This window comes from Mustela nivalis (genome assembly GCF_964662115.1).
Source record: "Mustela nivalis genome assembly, chromosome: 12".
Taxonomy (NCBI): Eukaryota; Metazoa; Chordata; class Mammalia; order Carnivora; family Mustelidae; genus Mustela; species Mustela nivalis.
In genome coordinates, this window is record NC_139031.1 from 103,660,515 (window position 1) to 103,678,311 (window position 17,797).

The 17,797-nt window shown below is 41.8% G+C and overlaps 1 protein-coding gene across 2 annotated transcripts in view; it reads left to right on the forward strand.

Moving 5' to 3' along the window:
- Nucleotides 1-5,855: 5,855 nt before the first annotated feature.
- AMPH (amphiphysin) overlaps nucleotides 5,856-17,797 on the forward strand; it is a 266,447-nt gene continuing 254,505 nt past the window's right edge. For both annotated transcript variants that reach the window (XM_082692553.1, XM_082692554.1), the window contains exon 1: nucleotides 5,856-6,046. In XM_082692553.1, coding sequence (XP_082548679.1) covers nucleotides 5,978-6,046 — 69 coding nt within the window. In that variant the 5' untranslated portion in view covers nucleotides 5,856-5,977. The remainder of the gene's footprint in view (nucleotides 6,047-17,797) is intronic.

Here is a 17,797-nt window from a genome sequence, read left to right on the forward strand (position 1 = left end):
TCCCTCTAGAGAGCTCTTCTTTTCTGCTCTCTCTTTTTAATAAATTTCACTTTGCTTTACCCTTTTATCCATGAGATTCATTCTTCAACTTCATGAGGCAGGAACCCTGCAACATAAATACTAGTTATACTGGACTGAAGGTCCACCTAACCTCAGTAGGACCCCATCTCAACTTACAGGTTAATTACAACTGTAAAGACCCTATTTCTAAATAAGGTCATATTCATAGGTCCCAGAGGTTATGACTTTATCTTTTGTGAGAATTATAAAGAAAAATGCCTCCAGTATGTTTTTTTCTCTACTCTCAATACTTCTGGCCACCAAATCGGGGGAAGGCTCAGGGGTTTCCGTGTCATGCAATTCTGCAATACCACTGGGTGTCCTACAATTCAGTGCAGTCCTGACACCATCTCCCAGATTAAGGGTTCAGTCCCACAAGGACTACCTTCCCCTTTCAGACACCAACTGCAAGTCCAGATTGTTACCCGTGCTTCTGACCAACTGATTATCAACCAGAGGTTCACACATCCCTCTCCTTGGATTCAAACAATTTGCTAGAACATCTCACAGAACTCGGAGGAACATTTTATTTACTAGATTGCTGGTTTATTATAAAAGGATATAACACAGGAATAGCCAGATGGAAGAAATGCATAGGGCAAAATATGTGGGAAGGGGTGTGCAGCATCTCCACCTGTTCAACAACCCAGAAGTTCTATGGATCTAGTCCTTTTGGGTTTTTATGGAGGCTTCATGACATAGACATGAATGATTAAATCACTGGCCAGAGGTGACTGAACTCAATCTCCCCTTCCTAGGAGGGGAGGGGGGTTTGTGGGACTGAGGGAGGGGTAGAACGTTTTAATCCTCTAATCACGCGGGTATCTTGACAAACAGCCTTCATCCTCATAGTTTTCCCAAAGCTGCCTCATTAACACACATCCAAGTGTTGTTTAAAGGGGTTTGCTTTTGAATAACCAGATACCTTTTTTTGCTCTAACTACTTGAGAAACTCCAAGGATTTTAGGAGGTCTGTGCCAGGAACAGGGACAAGAACCAAACATAATATTTCTTATTATAAATCACAATATCGCAGAGACTAAATTCAACCCATTATGTATTATGTCTTAGACTCACTAACTGAAGCCTGTTTAAGCCCAATAATGTTGAACTACAGCAATAACACTGAAAGTAATATGTACAGGAACTATTTCTACCATCTCCACCCAACCTACCTGATTCCTTGGCTTGGAACAACTACATGTTGGGGGCCTTTACAGAAGAGAGATGGAGTGAGGGGATTTTGAGACATGAGAACAGGTAGGAGGTCACGCGGCCCCTAGAGACTCTAATGCAAGGGAGTAGGCAGGCAGATGTTTGGGAGAACACGATCCCTAGGATAGGCTTCCTTCACATAATATATCATGACCTTGGATTGGACCCCTTAGGTAAAGGTTTGGGCTGATGTGCAGTCTTACAGTGCAGAGACATTGTGGACAATGTGGGGATCCAAGAACAATAATGATCCAAGGTAGGACCTCTACGTGATGGTGGCCCCAGCTCTAGGAGCCACCTTGGAGACAGGAGTATAACAGAGAACCAGGTAAGGATGGCGGGGCGGCCACACAAAGGCAGGCACATCTGGATAGTTATATTCTAAAATACAAATATGGGCACATTTAACCAAAACGAAGTTCCTTGAACCAAAAAGGTCTCTGCCAATACAGGATAAAACTAAGTATTTGTTAAGAGGTTTTGAAGTGCATCACAGCTACAAAGCTGAGGTTGTTCAAGCTGAAAAATTCCTGATAAAATAATCTAGTTCTTGAAGTTATTAGGAGGGGGCTCTTGGTCACCCAGACAGATGTGCTCATACCCACACTGCACATGGAATTTTTATAGCTTATTTATGGATAGAAAATAGCTTAAAATATTTGCAGGAATTTGTCCCTTTCTTCAGAAAGAGTTGCAGCTAATTAGAATTTCCATTTTGTTTTGGTCTCTGACCTCTCTATTGGCTTGTAAGCGATTAAGTGATGTTCTAGCCATTTGTTTGGGATATGGGAGTTGTTTTGCATCTACTTTGCAAAAAAAAAAAGCATCAAACACGGTGTCAAAACATGTTACAGTTATTAGGCAATTTAATACAATGTCATTGTTTTTCTTAGTGGCCAATGGCTGTATGAAAAACAAAGCTCTTCCCGCCTATTTAGTATTTTGGGATGCATTAGTGATGCATTATCAATGTAGTGAGGAGGTTGTATTTTTAGACCTGGTTATATTAGGAATAGAAGAAGCAAAATTTAGTAAAAATGCATTGGCACTAAAATGTAAATAATTGGCCTAATTTGAGGAGTTGATTATGAATCCACATTTGAATGTTTTCACTTGAAATGTACAAGATAATTGGTCAAAGTATGTATCATTTTACACGACATCCTCCTTTCACTGCTAGTTTAACCTTTGTGAGAAAATAAAATTGCTTCTTAGTCTCTGAAGTATAACAACTACTCCTGATTTGGTTGGGGCCAAAATTCCAGTTAGGCTCCACTAAATGTTGAAGGGAAATGAATGCCTCCTTCATTAGATATAGGAACACAAAGATTTTGTGGCTAATTAGAATATGTAGGCATGTATCACAACTCTTATAAATGCTTGCAAAGAGCAAGACATATAAAAATGGATTTAAAAGTCTCCTTAAGGGTCTAATTGGACTTACAAGATAGGCAAGGATAAATCTCTGTGCCATTAAAAAATATGGAAAATGAGTTCTGCGGTAACACTAATAATTCTGGGCCTATTCCAAATTATCAAAATTTATCATAATTAATTTTTGACTTGTCAGCCAATCTGAAGTGCAATTTAGGAGGAAAAGAGGTAAACTGGAAGCTAAAAATAAATCAGGAATTCTGCCTGTCTTCGATGAAGATTTGGAGTTGGAGTCAGGATACTTTCTGTGAAACTTACCTGAATGAATGTTACATATAGCTTGACACCTAAGACTGACCTCAACATGGGGAAAAAAATTGAGGTTATTCCTAATTCATGGTGGAATCTACATAAAATGGCATGAACCTCCTTTTTTCTCGACTGGGGAGAAAAATGGGCAGGAACTAGGAGGAAGAAACATAATCAAGCAAGCAAGGAATGTTGGCGTGTGGGCCCAGTCGTGTTGGGGATGAAGAAAATGCACACAAAAGTAGGGGTCTTATAACTCTGGAGGTGGAAGGTGCCTCTGAAATCACTTGTCCTGCAGACGGACTTCTGCTGAGTGCAGGGAGGTCCGCAGAGCTGAAGATCTTCCTTAGAGACAGATGCAGGGAATAAAGTCTAGCCTAATGGGGGGCTCTGGGTACCTCTTACCCTCCACGACCAGAGAGGGATCTACCTGATTATTATATTTGGATCCTGCATAAGATTTCATATTTGGGTAGGAAAAAAGCCTCTACTCCATGGCAGAACAATACTTAAAAAAATCATTGTTGTTGGGGTCCCCCTTACACTCACTCCAGTAGCATTATTGCAGAAATAGGAGAATAAATAGCTAAGAACGGATGCTCAAGATCTAGTCTCCTATATGCATGCATTTCTTTTCAACAATATTTACAAAGCACCTACTAAGTAGCAGCCAACGTGCTTCCTCAGTTTTCCAGGCTGGCTAGAATAACCCATGTGACAACATGAAAATGGATACCATTTTACCTCTCAGCTGGAGGGAAATGATTTGATAAGTTGGCGCATAACAACTTTGTAACATGCTCAGCATGTCTTCCAAATCGAATTATCAAGAAATGACAAGCTTCCTAGTTCCGCCCACATTACAGACCTAGATTTGGGCATCTCAATGGTGAGAAAAGCTCGCCATTTGCAATTTTAGTTCAAGACATTTGCTGTGTGCCAAAAATTGGTGGGGGAATAAGGGCAAGGAGGGACAAAGGCTGGTGCCGTGGGAACTCATGGCTTGGGACCTAAGTGAGCAGAGGAAAAGTAAACCTACTGCTTGGAACTCTGTCCCTTGCTTGGTAGAAAGAGGCCAGTGATGTCTGCAAGGGAAGATTAACCAGGCCCAGCATGGGAGCAGAGGAGGCTTTGGGACTCATAGTACAAAAGTGACCATGGACAGATATGCTTCAGAACATTCTGGTGTATTCCAGCATTCTACGGCTTGTATCCTCACAGCAAGAACTCAGGGCACAGCTGAGGTTCTGAAGGCCACTGTTTTAGAAAACTGATTCAATTCCTGGCTTCTGGGCAGTCTTTTCTATGGAATGTTGACCAAGAGAGGAATATTCTCTTTACTTCCCTCTGAAGTAAACTTCTGTTTACTTGGGATGTTGGAAGTAGGGTGACTGACTCTTCTGGGTTTACCCAGGACTTTCTGGCTTATCCCAGGCAAACTGGGATAAACAGTCATCCTAAGGAAATAAGAGGTGAATAGACTGGGTCTTTCAGTAATACACCGCTGCAAAAGTGAGAGGCTTAAAACCCCTCTTTTTGTTTACTCACCAATCTGCACTGTGAAGGGATCAGCTGGGTGATTCTTCTGGTCATCTTACTGATGATTGTTTGCAGGGCTACATTGAGGTAGTGGGTCTGCTGGGGTTTCCCCGCTACCCCGTGGCCTCTCCAAGGGGCTTTTCATATCAGGGTTGCTGAACATTCTCCTTGGTGGCACAGGTTCCCTCAGGGTGCCACGCCTTCTTGGTTTCTCAAGGCTTAGGCTAAAACTGGCCCAGCGTCCTTCCACAGTATCTTATTGGCAAAAACCAGTCATGGTGCCACTGTAGTATCAAGGTGAGGGGACTTCGCAAGGAGTATCAAGGGGTAGTTCATGGTGTGTCGGGGGGCAACACATGGAACAGTCTGCTTCACAGGTGCAATGGGATACTCATTTGGACTTACAGGATTCAGGTGCCTGATTTGACCTCTGACCTGCTTGCTGGGTCACCTGCCTTACAGGTTCATACTCTCAGAGAGAACTGAATACGGGTAGTTTCGCTGTTGGTCAGGGTCTTCAAGAGCTCTGGGTGAGGTATATGGCAAAGGTATCCCTATTATTCTTATTTCTGATCAATGAGCCGGGGAGGGTGAATCTTTGATTGCAAGAAGCAACAGGTTAAGAGACCTGGATCTTGCAATGTTCAAGTGAGGCGGTAAAGGACCTAATTCGGCCAGGAAACACTTCTGGGGAAGTCTCCGTGCCAAGGTACAGGCTCCAGGCAGCAATTACACAGATCACCAAAGCACAACCTTTTGCTTAAAGGGACTGACCCTTCTCAACATGCAACCTACCTGCCTCCGACCCCAAATCTTGTCTTAACGTTTGAACAAGTGTGCGCACTGGTTTCCCTCTCTACCGTTGCTCTAACCCCTGAGCTGACTTGGTTTCCCAGCCCGCTTTCCTCCGTTGGTCTGTGAGCCTTCTGAGGGGAGGGGCGAGGCCCACCGTTCTGGAACACGCAGATGGGGAAGGCTGCACTCTCTGGACGGCCCATCCACCCTCCAGCCAGAGCACCTCCAACCCTGGCTTTCCCCTTCCCACTCCCCTCCCCCACGCCTCCCCCACCCGGAAAGAAAGGGGCCCCTCTCAGTCTCCCCCAGCACAAACTCCGCCTTTATAGAGCTCCGGAGCTGCCTCAGGGCCCTGGAATTGCTGCTTGGCGTCGTCCTCTTCCTCCTCCCCACCTCCTCCTCCACTGCAGTGGGCATTTTGACTTCGGGCTCCTTCCCTCTCCTCTTCTCGCTGCTCGGCCGGGTCCCGCCTCCAGGCCCAGCGCGCCCCGCCTCCGCTCTGTCGCTTTAAGCCGGTCCCGGCGCTGAGCCCCTCCCTCACTCCTCCTGGCGCTTCTCCGCCGCTCCTCCTTCTCCTCCTCTCCCTCTCCTCCCCCTCCTCCTCCTCCTCCTCTTCTCCCGCTGGTCCTCGCCGCCGCCGGCCCGCCGCCCGCTCCGCTCCCCGCAGCCTCCTGGACCCGCAGCCATGGCCGACATCAAGACGGGCATCTTCGCCAAGAACGTGCAGAAGCGACTCAACCGCGCGCAGGAAAAGGTCAGAGCGGGCGGCTGGGCAGGTGGCGGGGGCGCGGCGGCGAGGGCCGAGCGGGCTGGGGCCGCGCTGGAGGCCCAGCCGGGGGCCGGGGCCGGGGGCGCGGGGACGCCCTGCGCCGCGCCTCTGCTGCTGCGGCGAGGCGGCCAAGGGCGGGGAGGCGGGAGCGTCGGGGCGCGCGGTCCGTCCGAGTCTCCCCGCACGCTCGCCCCCCTCACGGCCCGCGGCTCTCCCGGGCGGCCGCGGGCGCGAGCGGTGGCAGGTGCGGCGGCTCCCCGGCTGCCTGCCCCGGAGCCCAGCGCATCTCCCTGCGCGCGGCCGCCTCGCCCCCGGCTGGCCCGCGGGTCGGGGAGATTGCCGCAGCGGTCCTCCCCGCGGGGTTTCCTGGGGACCCGGGCGCAGCAGAAACTGCTGGGGTAGCGCAGAAGCTACTCTCAGAAGCTGTATGGATCGAAACGGATCATCACGGAAAACCAGTGGCTTTAGTGCGGTGCTGTCGAGTGAATCCAGGAGTTCCAAATAGACATCTAGATACACACTTCTTTCCATTTTCTGTTGTCCTTCTTTGGGTCTCTCTCAGTGGGTGCCCCTTTTGACGCCAGTGTCCTCTGGAAGGTCAAAAATAAACATGACCCCAACCTTACAGTTCTTTTCTGCACATTTGTGCACAGAGGAAGGCGTTTTATTGCATTAAAAAAGAAAAGATCCGTATTGCATGTACAGGTTGGGTTTCCTAGTGTGTTACAGGCTCCTCGGCAGATTGATCCCTCAGTAATTTATTTTTTTCTCCCAGAGTTAGGCACAAATGAATCCCAGGTTTACACCAGGCACAGCGCTGAGCAGTTGAGGTCTTGTACCAGACATTGGGCGCTTGTCATCAAGACCTTGCCAGCACTGGGTCTTCATTTGTGTTTCCAGCGAAAGGACATTCACACGGTAGCTTAAGCATTGTACTTGAAAATGAGCACTGCTCTTTGAGTCCCTGGTTTGTATCAGCCGAACTGTGTTCTCTTTCATGTGGCAGTATTTTCCGTTTCTGGGATTCTGGGTATCTAGTGTTTTCCTGTTTTACTGGAAGTCATATTTGCCGCCGTGCTCAAAATGACAGTGAATTTCCCTTTTCAGACCCTGATTCAGGCTGCTCCCCAGTTGCCACAGATGTCGAGGAACTAAGCAGAGGGGGGCACTGATCCTTTGCCAATCCCCAGGCCCAGAGGCTCTGTGTCTGCCTCAAGTCCCTCCCTCCACACATGCACACTCAGTGCAGTAAGAGGATTGTATTTCTTTTAATATCTACCCAAGCTCATCCTGAACTAACGTGAGCCTCCTCTGCGCTCCTTCAGTAGCTGAATTAGCAAGGTTTCTTGCCCTCTTCCAGTTCCTGCTTACTTGTTCAGGAAGTAGCCAGGGTCCTTCCACACCCCAGCCAGGTTTTGTCATCATTTTTCCTTATATTGTTTTGCCCATTTGTAGGTATTCCTCCCCACTCTCCCCTTCCAGGTAATTACTTGAATCTTTGGTCGGAAGCTTTTCATTGTATCTACTTTCCTTCCACCTGTGAAGGAATTTAGTGATAATAGTCTGCCTTTTCACATATTAAATTATTTCTTAATCTAGGTCACCAGCTGTTAATATGCCCAAAATGAATGCAAATGTACCCTGTCTTACAGAGCATTCAAGCTCTTATGAACTGTTGAAAACTCACTTTGTCATTATTAAGGTCAGGTGTGTATTATGATTACAGTTGAGGATGGTGGTTGCTTTTCCATGGGAGTGGCGGTCTAAGGGAGGTTTATCTGCATCCAGCTTCAAGAATCCTATTTTCTTCCCTGGGGAAAGTCGCTGATGAAGAGGGCCAGCTGCACTAAGTTTAGGGGTAAAGACACCGAAAGGCTAATATGGGTTCTACCGGTGGTTACCTTCTGCCCCTTTTCTGAGCCCGTGCAGCACAAGGAAAAGGGCATGTGGGAATTCAGGTGAGGTCGCACAGCCAAGCCCAAACAGAAGCCACTGGAGGGTAGAAATCACTGTAAGTTGCTGTCGCATTCAATAGACATCTCCTGCAGTGATTCCTTCCTCTTACATCTTTGGACGGTTCCTCTTCTCCGATGCACAGATATTCCATTGCAATATCTGTATGCCTCCTGTGTTCTGGAGACCTTGGCTCATTTTTACAACCAAATTTGCTCAAAAGCGACTTATGCCCATGACTTTCTCATCGTCTGTGCTACACCTAACAGCTGCGTGCATTTTGAGCTCCAAATGCATGACTGAAGCTACTCTCAGGAGGCGGTCTTACTTTTTTTTTTTTTTTTTATGAATTTAAAATACATTTTGTTCTTACTGAAGGTCTGTGACAGTTCAGTGCAGAAGAGTGAACAATATATAAGCAAGGAAAAAACTAGTAACAAATCAGGACTATCATAATTCTACTACCCAGAAATTTCACTATCATTTGATGGGTATTCTAGTGGATCTTTTCCCATATGTACATAGATGTATTTATACAACAAAAACAGGCATATCTTTAGTTTTTTAACCTGTTAATTTCATAATAATCTTGAACATTCTTGAGTATGTACATATTTTCCGTCGACATTTTAAATGACTGAACAGTATTGCGATGCATGGATTTAATGAATCTCCCATTTTTTGGACATTCAGTTTCCCATGTTTCTGTATATATAAATACAAATCCATGGGAAAACTTGTAAGGAAAATGGTTGCACATAGTAGGGAAAATGTTTGCATCTACTCTGAAGTATTTCCTTAGATAAATTCCTAGAAGTATAATGTCAAAGGTATGCTTGTTTTTATTATAGCTGGATTGCTTTTCAGAATGGTTGTATCCATTAACATTCTCAACAGGGGTACATGAGACACTTGCCAACACTGGATAATAAAATTCATAGTGGTCTTTAGCTATGTCATTGGAAAAAAATGAGTTTCCATTTATTTCATTTGTTTGATTATTAAAAACCAAACATTTTTATATTCCTTTTTTTTCCCCATTTGTGAATTATGTGTTTATATTTTTGCCCATTTAATGTAGCATTTCCACCCTATTCTGTGTAAGGGTGAAAACTATACTAAAGGTTACAAATATGGCTTCTTTTTTGTTTACTTTTTAATTTTTTGATTTTTTTCTGCCATAGTTTATGTTTATATTATGTTTATGTTTCATGGATATCTGCTTAAACCTATCAATTTCTTTTTTTTAAGATTTTAATCACTTGAGAGAGAGAGAGAGAGAGCATGAGCAGGAGAGAGTGGCAGAGGCAGAGGGAGAAGCAGTCTCCCTGCTGAGCAGGGAGCCCGACCTGGGGCTCCATGCCAGGGTCCTGGGATCATGACCTGAGCTGAAGGCAGACGTTGAATCGTCTGAGCCACCTGGGTGCCCCTATCAATTGGTTTTGTATGGCTTCTTTCTTGGGTGTTGAGTTAATCAGGGCCCTGCCACTTGTAAATATCAGAAAACTCAATTCAAGCTGATTTAAGTAAAAAGGGGACTATAATTACTAAATTACTAAAATTTAAACTAAATACTAAAATTAAAAATAAGGCTCTTGCATGTATAATTTTAAATGAGATTTTTAACATATAAATAGGTAATTGTATTAAACTACAAATGCTTGGGCGCCTGGGTGGCTCAGTGGGTTAGGCCGCTGCCTTGGGCTCGGGCCATGATCTCAGGGTCCTGGGATCGAGTCCCGCGTCGGGAGCCTGCTTCTCTCTCTCTCTCTCTCACTCTCTCTGCCTGGCTCTCCGTCTACTTGTGATCTCTCTCTGTCAAATAAACAAATAAAATCTTAAAAAAAAAAAAACTACAAATGCTCTTACACCTGTGTGTGTATATATATAAATGTATGCGTATGAGAATATGGGTTCTTACACCCATATTGAGGTAGGTACTATTACTACCCCATTTTAAAGATGAGGAAGGGGTTAGGATCACACAGTAAGTAGCAAGGGTGATGTTTGAACCCATTATGTGATACTTCCTCTTATAATTAATGAAGACGGCTGGGGTAGACAAACCTCAGACCTGTTGGAACCTGGGGTTCAACCACAGACATTGGGGCTCACATGCCTTCATCTCTGCTCTTCATTCTGTCAGCTTCATTCTTGGGGCCAGTTTTTCTCTCTTGGGGGTAAGATGGTTGTCAGCAGCTCTAGAGGAGAGCGTGTTTTTCCTTCAGCATTTACGGAGAACTCAGTATGGTTCTCATTGGCCTAAATGGGGCCTTGTGCTTCTCTCTGGGAGGAAAAAAATCCCTCTGGCCAAGGACCAGGACCATGGGTTGGATTGAGTCGCCTGAGTCGCAAACCGCTGCTGAAGCCGGGATGGAGAACTTCCCCCTGGACCAAATGGACTGCTGGTGAAGGACAGGAAGTCAAAACCCAGGATCCGTTGAGGGGTGCCTGGGTAGCATGTTTATATAAACGTACAATTTATATTTTAACATTTGTGGAAAAATTTCCTACCAAATTAATGTATGCAATTTAAAAATCAAATATAATAAAACAATGTAATGTAAAGGGCTTATTATGAAAAATAGCAGGCCCCCTTTCTCCTGCCCTCAACCTCCAGTCTTGTTTCCTCAGAGGAAGCTATTACTAACCACAACATCTCTATAAGATATGCTTATATAACTATTTCTTGATTTACTTTTTCATATTTGGTGAAGATAGGTAAAGATTTAGTTGTCTTACATTCATCTCTTTACTTCTGCATTCTCTTGTCATATATTATGGCAAAAACCATTGATTGCTGAGGATTATATTTTAAAAAATTGAAGTATAATTTTTATTGAATAAGTTATACAAATATTAAGTATTCCACTTTGTGAATTTTTATGTGTCTATATGTCTGCATGGTTATCACCCAGCACAACTTATAGAATATTTCTGTCACACCAGATCTCTTGGGTTTTTTTGTTTTGTTTTGTTTTGTTTTTTTGGTCTTTAAAATTTCTTTAATTAAATTCCTTTACTGTCATTTCCCTAATAAGCATCTTCCCATGTACTTATTGGTAACTTTGGTATCTTCTTTTGTGAACTCTGTTAAAGCCTTTGGCCCATGTTTTTTATTTGGGTTTCTTGTCATTTTATTATTGATTTGAGGAACTTTCTTAATAAATATTCAGGATATGAATCTTGTCAAAAAGACATTTTGCAGGTATTTTCTTTCAGAAAGTGGTTTGCCTTTTTCCTTTCCTTTTTTTTTTTTTTTTAAAGATTTTATTGATTCTATTTGACAGACAGAGTTTACAAGTAGGCAGAGAGGCAGGCAGAGAGAGAGAGAGAAAGAGAGAGAGGAGGAGGCAGGCTCCCGGCAGAGCAGAGAGCCCGATGCGGGGCTGGATCCCAGGACCCTGTGATCACGACCTGAGCCAAAGGCAGAAGCTTTAACCCACTGAGCCACCCAGGCGCCCCACCTTTTTCCTTTCTTAATGGTGCCATTGGATAAACTGAAGTTTCCAATTTTTATGAAGTCTTATCTGAGGAGTAAGTTTTTCATTCAGCTTTTTGTTTTCCCTGGAGTTAATAATTGCTTTTCTTTATTTGCTTACTTTTCTATGAATTATTTAGAATTATTTGTTCTTATCTCATCAGATCTTTCAACGTCCATCACTATTATTATCAAATTGTCAATATATAAAATAATGTAATTGTTCTGTTTTCTTCAAGTGAAGGATCCCTCTGTATATTCCCTTTTGGGCTTCTGCCCTTTTGCTGTAATCTGGGATGAGATTCTTTCAAGGCTTCTATAGAGCTGTTATCCTGTGTCTTTGCTTGACAGTGCTGGGGTCGAGGAAGGAAGGGGCTTGATGGCTCATCTATTCTGTATTCCCAGGCTTTCAGACAGTCCTTTTTCCTCAGTGTTGCTCTTCATCCTCACCTGTGTAGTACTTAGCTGCATTAGGGCCTAAGCCAGAGTGTGTGTGTGTGTGTGTGACTGTGCGGTGAGAATTGGCTGCTTTTTTATTGGTTGCTCTATACAGGCACTTTTTTATTATATTTTTAACCTTTTGCTGTTTTCCTGTTTCCATTTTTCCATCCTTTTCTGCTTCCTTAAAATGTATTAAACGCTCTGATCCACTAAAGATGCCTCCCCTGTGTTTGTCATTGTATGCTCATTCCTTCTTTATTCCTTTACTATCATTTTAGTTTGGTTTTGGGAGGAGATGGAGATAAACACTGTTTATCTCTAAACCTTTTTACTAAATATTTAATCCCTCTGAGATTTATATTTCTGTCCATCTTTTTCCTTCTATAAGATCTAGTGCCATTTATTTGGTCTTAGCCATCCTTGACTTCTGTGCAATATTTAAATTGGTGGAGAACTTGAAACATTTTTAAACATTTAAATGTTTTTTTGACATGACTCTTGTGTGCGAAGAAACTGTAGGTATATTATAATATGAATCTCTTTAGACATTGCTTTTGTTTCTTTCCTCATGTTTTGTTTAATAAGAGAGTTATGCTTTTTAAATTTTTTAAAAAGAATTTTTATTTATTTTAGAGAGAGTATTGTGTGTGGGGGGGTTGGTGGGTAGAGGGAGAACGAGAGAGAATCTTAAGCAGACTCCATGCTGAGTGCAGGGCTGGACTTGGGGCTCGTTCTCCTGACCGTGAGATCATGAACTGAGGCGAAACCAAGAGTCAACTGTTTAATCCACTGGGCTACCCAGGCACCCTACACCATTTAAATTCTAAAGTGTCCAGTTTGGTATTCTTTGTGTTGGTTTATCTGTCCCAAGTGAAAATTACCTAAATCTTAGATGTAATTTTTTTTCATGTATTGTATTTTCCTAACTAAATTGAATATGCTTGAGGACAAGCACCAGATGTGTTGTGAGTTGTATGTATTCGGTGATGATGTGTTGATTTGACTTTCTATGTTCTTGCTTGTTTATATTGCACCCCTGCAAAATATCCTTCCACATTATTCTTTCTCTGTCTTTCGTGAAATTATCATGAGGGTTTCACTGTATAGCACTGTCGTTTTGTGTGTCACTTTGTAAAGGTCGTACATCAAATATATTGTTCTTACAGGTTCTGTACATGGTGAGAACTGCAACAATATTAGGTTGAACTAAGCTAACTTGTCATTCTTGTAAGTCAAACAGTCAAATATTGGTAGAATCATGTGGTTCAACCCAATATTGATTGTGTGATATAGCAAGAAAAACAATGTCATTTCCTCCTATATACCTAATTATGTGATAATTGTGGGTCTTTAAAAAAAAGTATTGCCTTGCTGATGCCTGCAGTTAGGTTTGTGTTCAAAGAGAAACATGTGGATGATTTTTCTGTGTGCATGTGCTTGTGTGTATGTGTGTATTTATGTTTTGTAGGTTTTATGTAAATTGAATAGGAGAAGGAAGACCTTGCTCTGTCCAGGAGAGTTTTGCCATGGGACCCAGAACACTGTCCATAGAAGAATAGGTTTTATGACTGCATTTACATCTGAAGACACTTTGGAGACACAGTCTCTGCGGCAGTCTAGGGTTTTCTCTTTCAAGGTCATCTAAAGACTTTTTTTTTTTTTTTAATTTATTTGAGAGAGAGAGAGAGCACGCACGAGCAGGGGGAGGGGCAGAGGCAGAGAAAGAAGGAGACTCTCTGCTGAGCAGGGAGAATGATGTCAGACTTGATCCCAAGACCCTGGTAACAGGACCTGAGCTGAAGGTAGACGCTTAACCGACAGAGCCACCCAGGGTCCATGAATACTTTATTGTTGCCTGCTTCTACATTGTACAAGCTTATACCTTCCCTTCTACTAAGATCATTTTCTCTGGGTGTATTAAAAAACTGCTAAATTAAAAGTGACATGGGGGTATTCTTGACAGAGGAAAGCTTCCTTTCATTTTTTCTTTTTAAAAGCATACTCAAATGCCCAGAAATTGTACGGTATGAAATCAAAACTACAGGAACTCAGATTTTTAACACTAGTGAAATTATCATTCTCCTTTACAGGATAGCATATGTGTGGTGTATATATGTATGAGATTCATAAGTCATACTTAGAGAAGTCAATTTTGTTTGTGGACCAGTACAACTTAAAATACCTGGAAATACTTACATAATAATATGGCCCACTTTCCTTGGGGTATAAAATGAGGTACCATTTCTTTGAATATTCAAATTAAATGATTTCAACATTCCATCCTATGTATGGTAAGAATCTCTTACTCCCCCTTGGGATTCCTGTCTTATGAGAAGTTCAGCAACCCTATGGGGAGTTCCCTCTTCTCTGAAGGAGTCAGTGGTTTTTACTCTGGCCTTATGGCGAATGATCCCAAAAGGGTGTCTAGCATTCAGATGTCATTCCTGTTCCTTGGGTGGCCACTGTAGTGATCAGGGAACACAGTGCTCTCACTATTGGTTCCCATCATAAGGGCAGGGACAGGAAGCCTTTTTCTCTAGGTTATCCTCAGCTATGGTTAGTCTGCACTGCAACAGGCCTGAGCTCCAAATGTATAAGGTCTTTATCCATGGGTTTATCATTTCCAAATACATCTGCATATATACACACATAGCTCCCATTCTAAGATTTCCCATGGTGCCAGAATTCCTAAGTTAGGAAAGATTTGCTATCCTCCAACACTGAATAACCATTCCGTCCCACTGCACTATATTCCATTTCTAAGAAAATGCCTGTGGGAGCATACCAAATTGATTTCAAGACTACAGTTTGAAAATACTACGCCTTAGGATCTACCGCGCCTTTTCCTAGATGTTGACTTGCTTTTGGGTCACTTCAGTCCATTCAGGAATGGGTGGGTGTGAGGGATATAAGTGTGTACTTACGTGTGTGTGTGTGTTTGTGTGTATCTATGATTAAGTTTCAAACTGCTTTGACTTTTTTTTAAGATTTTATTTCTCAGTAATCTCTATAGCCAACATAGGACTTGAAGTCACAGTCCCAAGTTCAAGAGTTGCATGCTTCACTGACTGGGTCATTCAGGTACTATTGTTCTAGCTTTTTAAAGTCTGAGAATCTTCACCTTACTGTTCAAACACAATTTTAATTTTTCTTAGGCATTTCTAAGGGCCATCTGAATAAAACTTCTTAGGAAATAGGGGCCTGTGGGCTTCTGTGAAGGGAATAACACATGTAAAGATTTCTTGGTTGTGGATATAATTTTCCAGATTATTTCAGTAATGGCTAACATTTACATAACAAAATATAATAACACTATCTACATAGCATTATGCAAAATTAAAGTGACAATAATCACAATTTCTTGAACATATCCATGGGCCAACTTTTAATATAGAAATGCTGAAACTTCATTCTTATTGATTCAAAATCTAAATTTAGGTATAGTACTTAAGTAGATACATTTCTTGAATACATATTGATCAAATCTCTTCTTTGGAATGATGTTGGATAAATCCATGGGTAAGATCTTAGTTTTGAAATATTTGCTATGCTATAGGCATTTATCAATTTTGATTACCCTGAAGCAACTTAAGATGGATGTACTAAAAAAGAAATCAGAGAACAACCATTTTGATCATTTCACCTTATTCTCATAGTTATTTAGTTAAAAGTTTAGTTCATATATACGAAGAACCTGAATGTATCTATGCCATATATTTTTTGTACTTAAAAGTGCCCACAATAATTAAAAAACTACACATAGGCCCATATATAAATGTATATTTATATAAATATACAAATGTATATTTGTTATAGCACCTAATACTAAGTAAAGGCTTACCTTACTTACTCTAAAAGTTATGTATTCTGTTGTGAAGTCCATCTGGTAGAATTTATTCATTCATTGTGAATGCATTAGATTCTTAATAAATGATTTATTATTAAATAATAATGATAAATAAATAATAATGATTATTAATAAATCATTTATTAAGAATCTAATGCATGAAAGACACTTGCTAGATACTTGTCATGTAGCAATCCATGAAGCCATCCTGGTTGAGCATATTGACCAGCAGGAGTTGGTAGAGAAATCTTTGAGCATAATGATAACTACATGGTTAGTAATAAAAAAATCATAATTAAAAATTCTGTGGGGAGAAAGAAAGTACTCACCTAGAGTGAGGGGATTGGACACACCTCTCTGAAGAAAGTAGATGTTAAGCCAAGATCGGAAGGCTGTTGCAATATTCAGGCAAGAGGAACAGGGTAAGGGTTTAGTGATTATGGGAGTCAGGAAACATTGCATAGAAATATGGAGTAAGAGCTGTGGAGACAGAAATAAGAGCTGTGGAATGTAGAAATCAGAATCCATTCTTCACATTGGCCTTATGAATGATCCTCTTCTACATTTGCGTACTCAGCGAGGAAAAGTGGACCTAAATGGGATGGTCCTATTGCAGTAGCAATCCCAATTTTGTGTGATCAGATTTTTCGTCATCTGAAGTCATCTGAAGAACTCTAACTCAATCTACTTTCATGGATTTGTATGGTCTTTTATATCAAACCATCAAAAATTCAAAATAAAAATGAAAGCCCTTAAATGGCACACATTTACAAAGATGAATTTATCTTTTCAACACCGGGTTTGATCAAGAGGTTTGATTGCATTCGGATGGCCAACATTTATTTAATGAGAAGAGTGCGAGGGAGAGACAGAGGGAGAAAGGACAAAGAGAACACACATGGTTGAGGCTGGTACCAAGTTGACTTAACTATGTTGTGGGCATTGACTTGATTCTTTTGCAGACATGGTCTTGAATTAAGAATAATCTGTTTGAAGTGATGTGCAGCTTGGAAGGAATTAAACTTGGTAGAGAATCTTCTGTAGCAGACTTTCTCTTCCTTTACATAGTAATGGTTGCTAACCGTTGAGTAGTATAGATAGTCTGAGCCTTGGAAGGATCTCCCATTTTGTGGTAGCACAGCCTAGAACTGTATGGTACCTTTCACACACCATATAATTCCTCAATATTTGAGACATCTGCTACAGGAAATCTTGCTCTCCTGCCTGCTCTCTGTTCACTGGGTTCTTCTCTGTCTCTAGGAAACAATGTCCAAATTTTTTTCTCCTACCCTCCAGGAAGTACATGTGGCTGTGGGGACCACTAGCATTCTAAAGCAGTGGGTTAGGACAGAAGAGGGCTTTTCTGGGGATCTGTATTGGTCCCTAATTGCTCCTATTAACTGTAGATAATCTAGAAATCAAGTACCTCTAGCTCAATGTTTTCTCCTAGTGTAGTCAGGAATATTTGGGGAAGGGGTGAGTTAAAATGCAGATTTCTGGGCCTACTTACAAACTTACCAGAAACTTTTAAGAAAGACTTGGAAATATGCGTTTTTAATAAGTTCCTCTGGTAAGTCAAATGTTCTGTGAGGTTGGCAAAGCACATTGCTTTACAGAAAGGAGTTTGGTTGAGATTTTATGGTGCTTTATGATTTCCTAATCCACTTCAGGGTTATAATATTGCGAGTAAGACTTCTACCACTCAGTGACTATAATTTTCTCTCCAGTGTAGTGAAAAGAGAAAGGGGAAAAGCAGTACCCTTATGGGACACTTAAAAACTAACTTTAATCCATTGTATATGTGGACTGTATTGTTGAAGGGCATCTTGGCTCTTTCCACAATTTAGCGATTGTGGCCATTGCTGCTATGAACTTTGGGGTACAGATGGTCTTTCTCTTTATTATCTCTGTATCATTGGGGTAAATACCCAGTAGTGCAATTGCAGGGTCATAGGGTAGCTTTATTTTTAATTTCTTAAGGAATCTCCACACTGTTTTCCAAAGTGGCTGCACC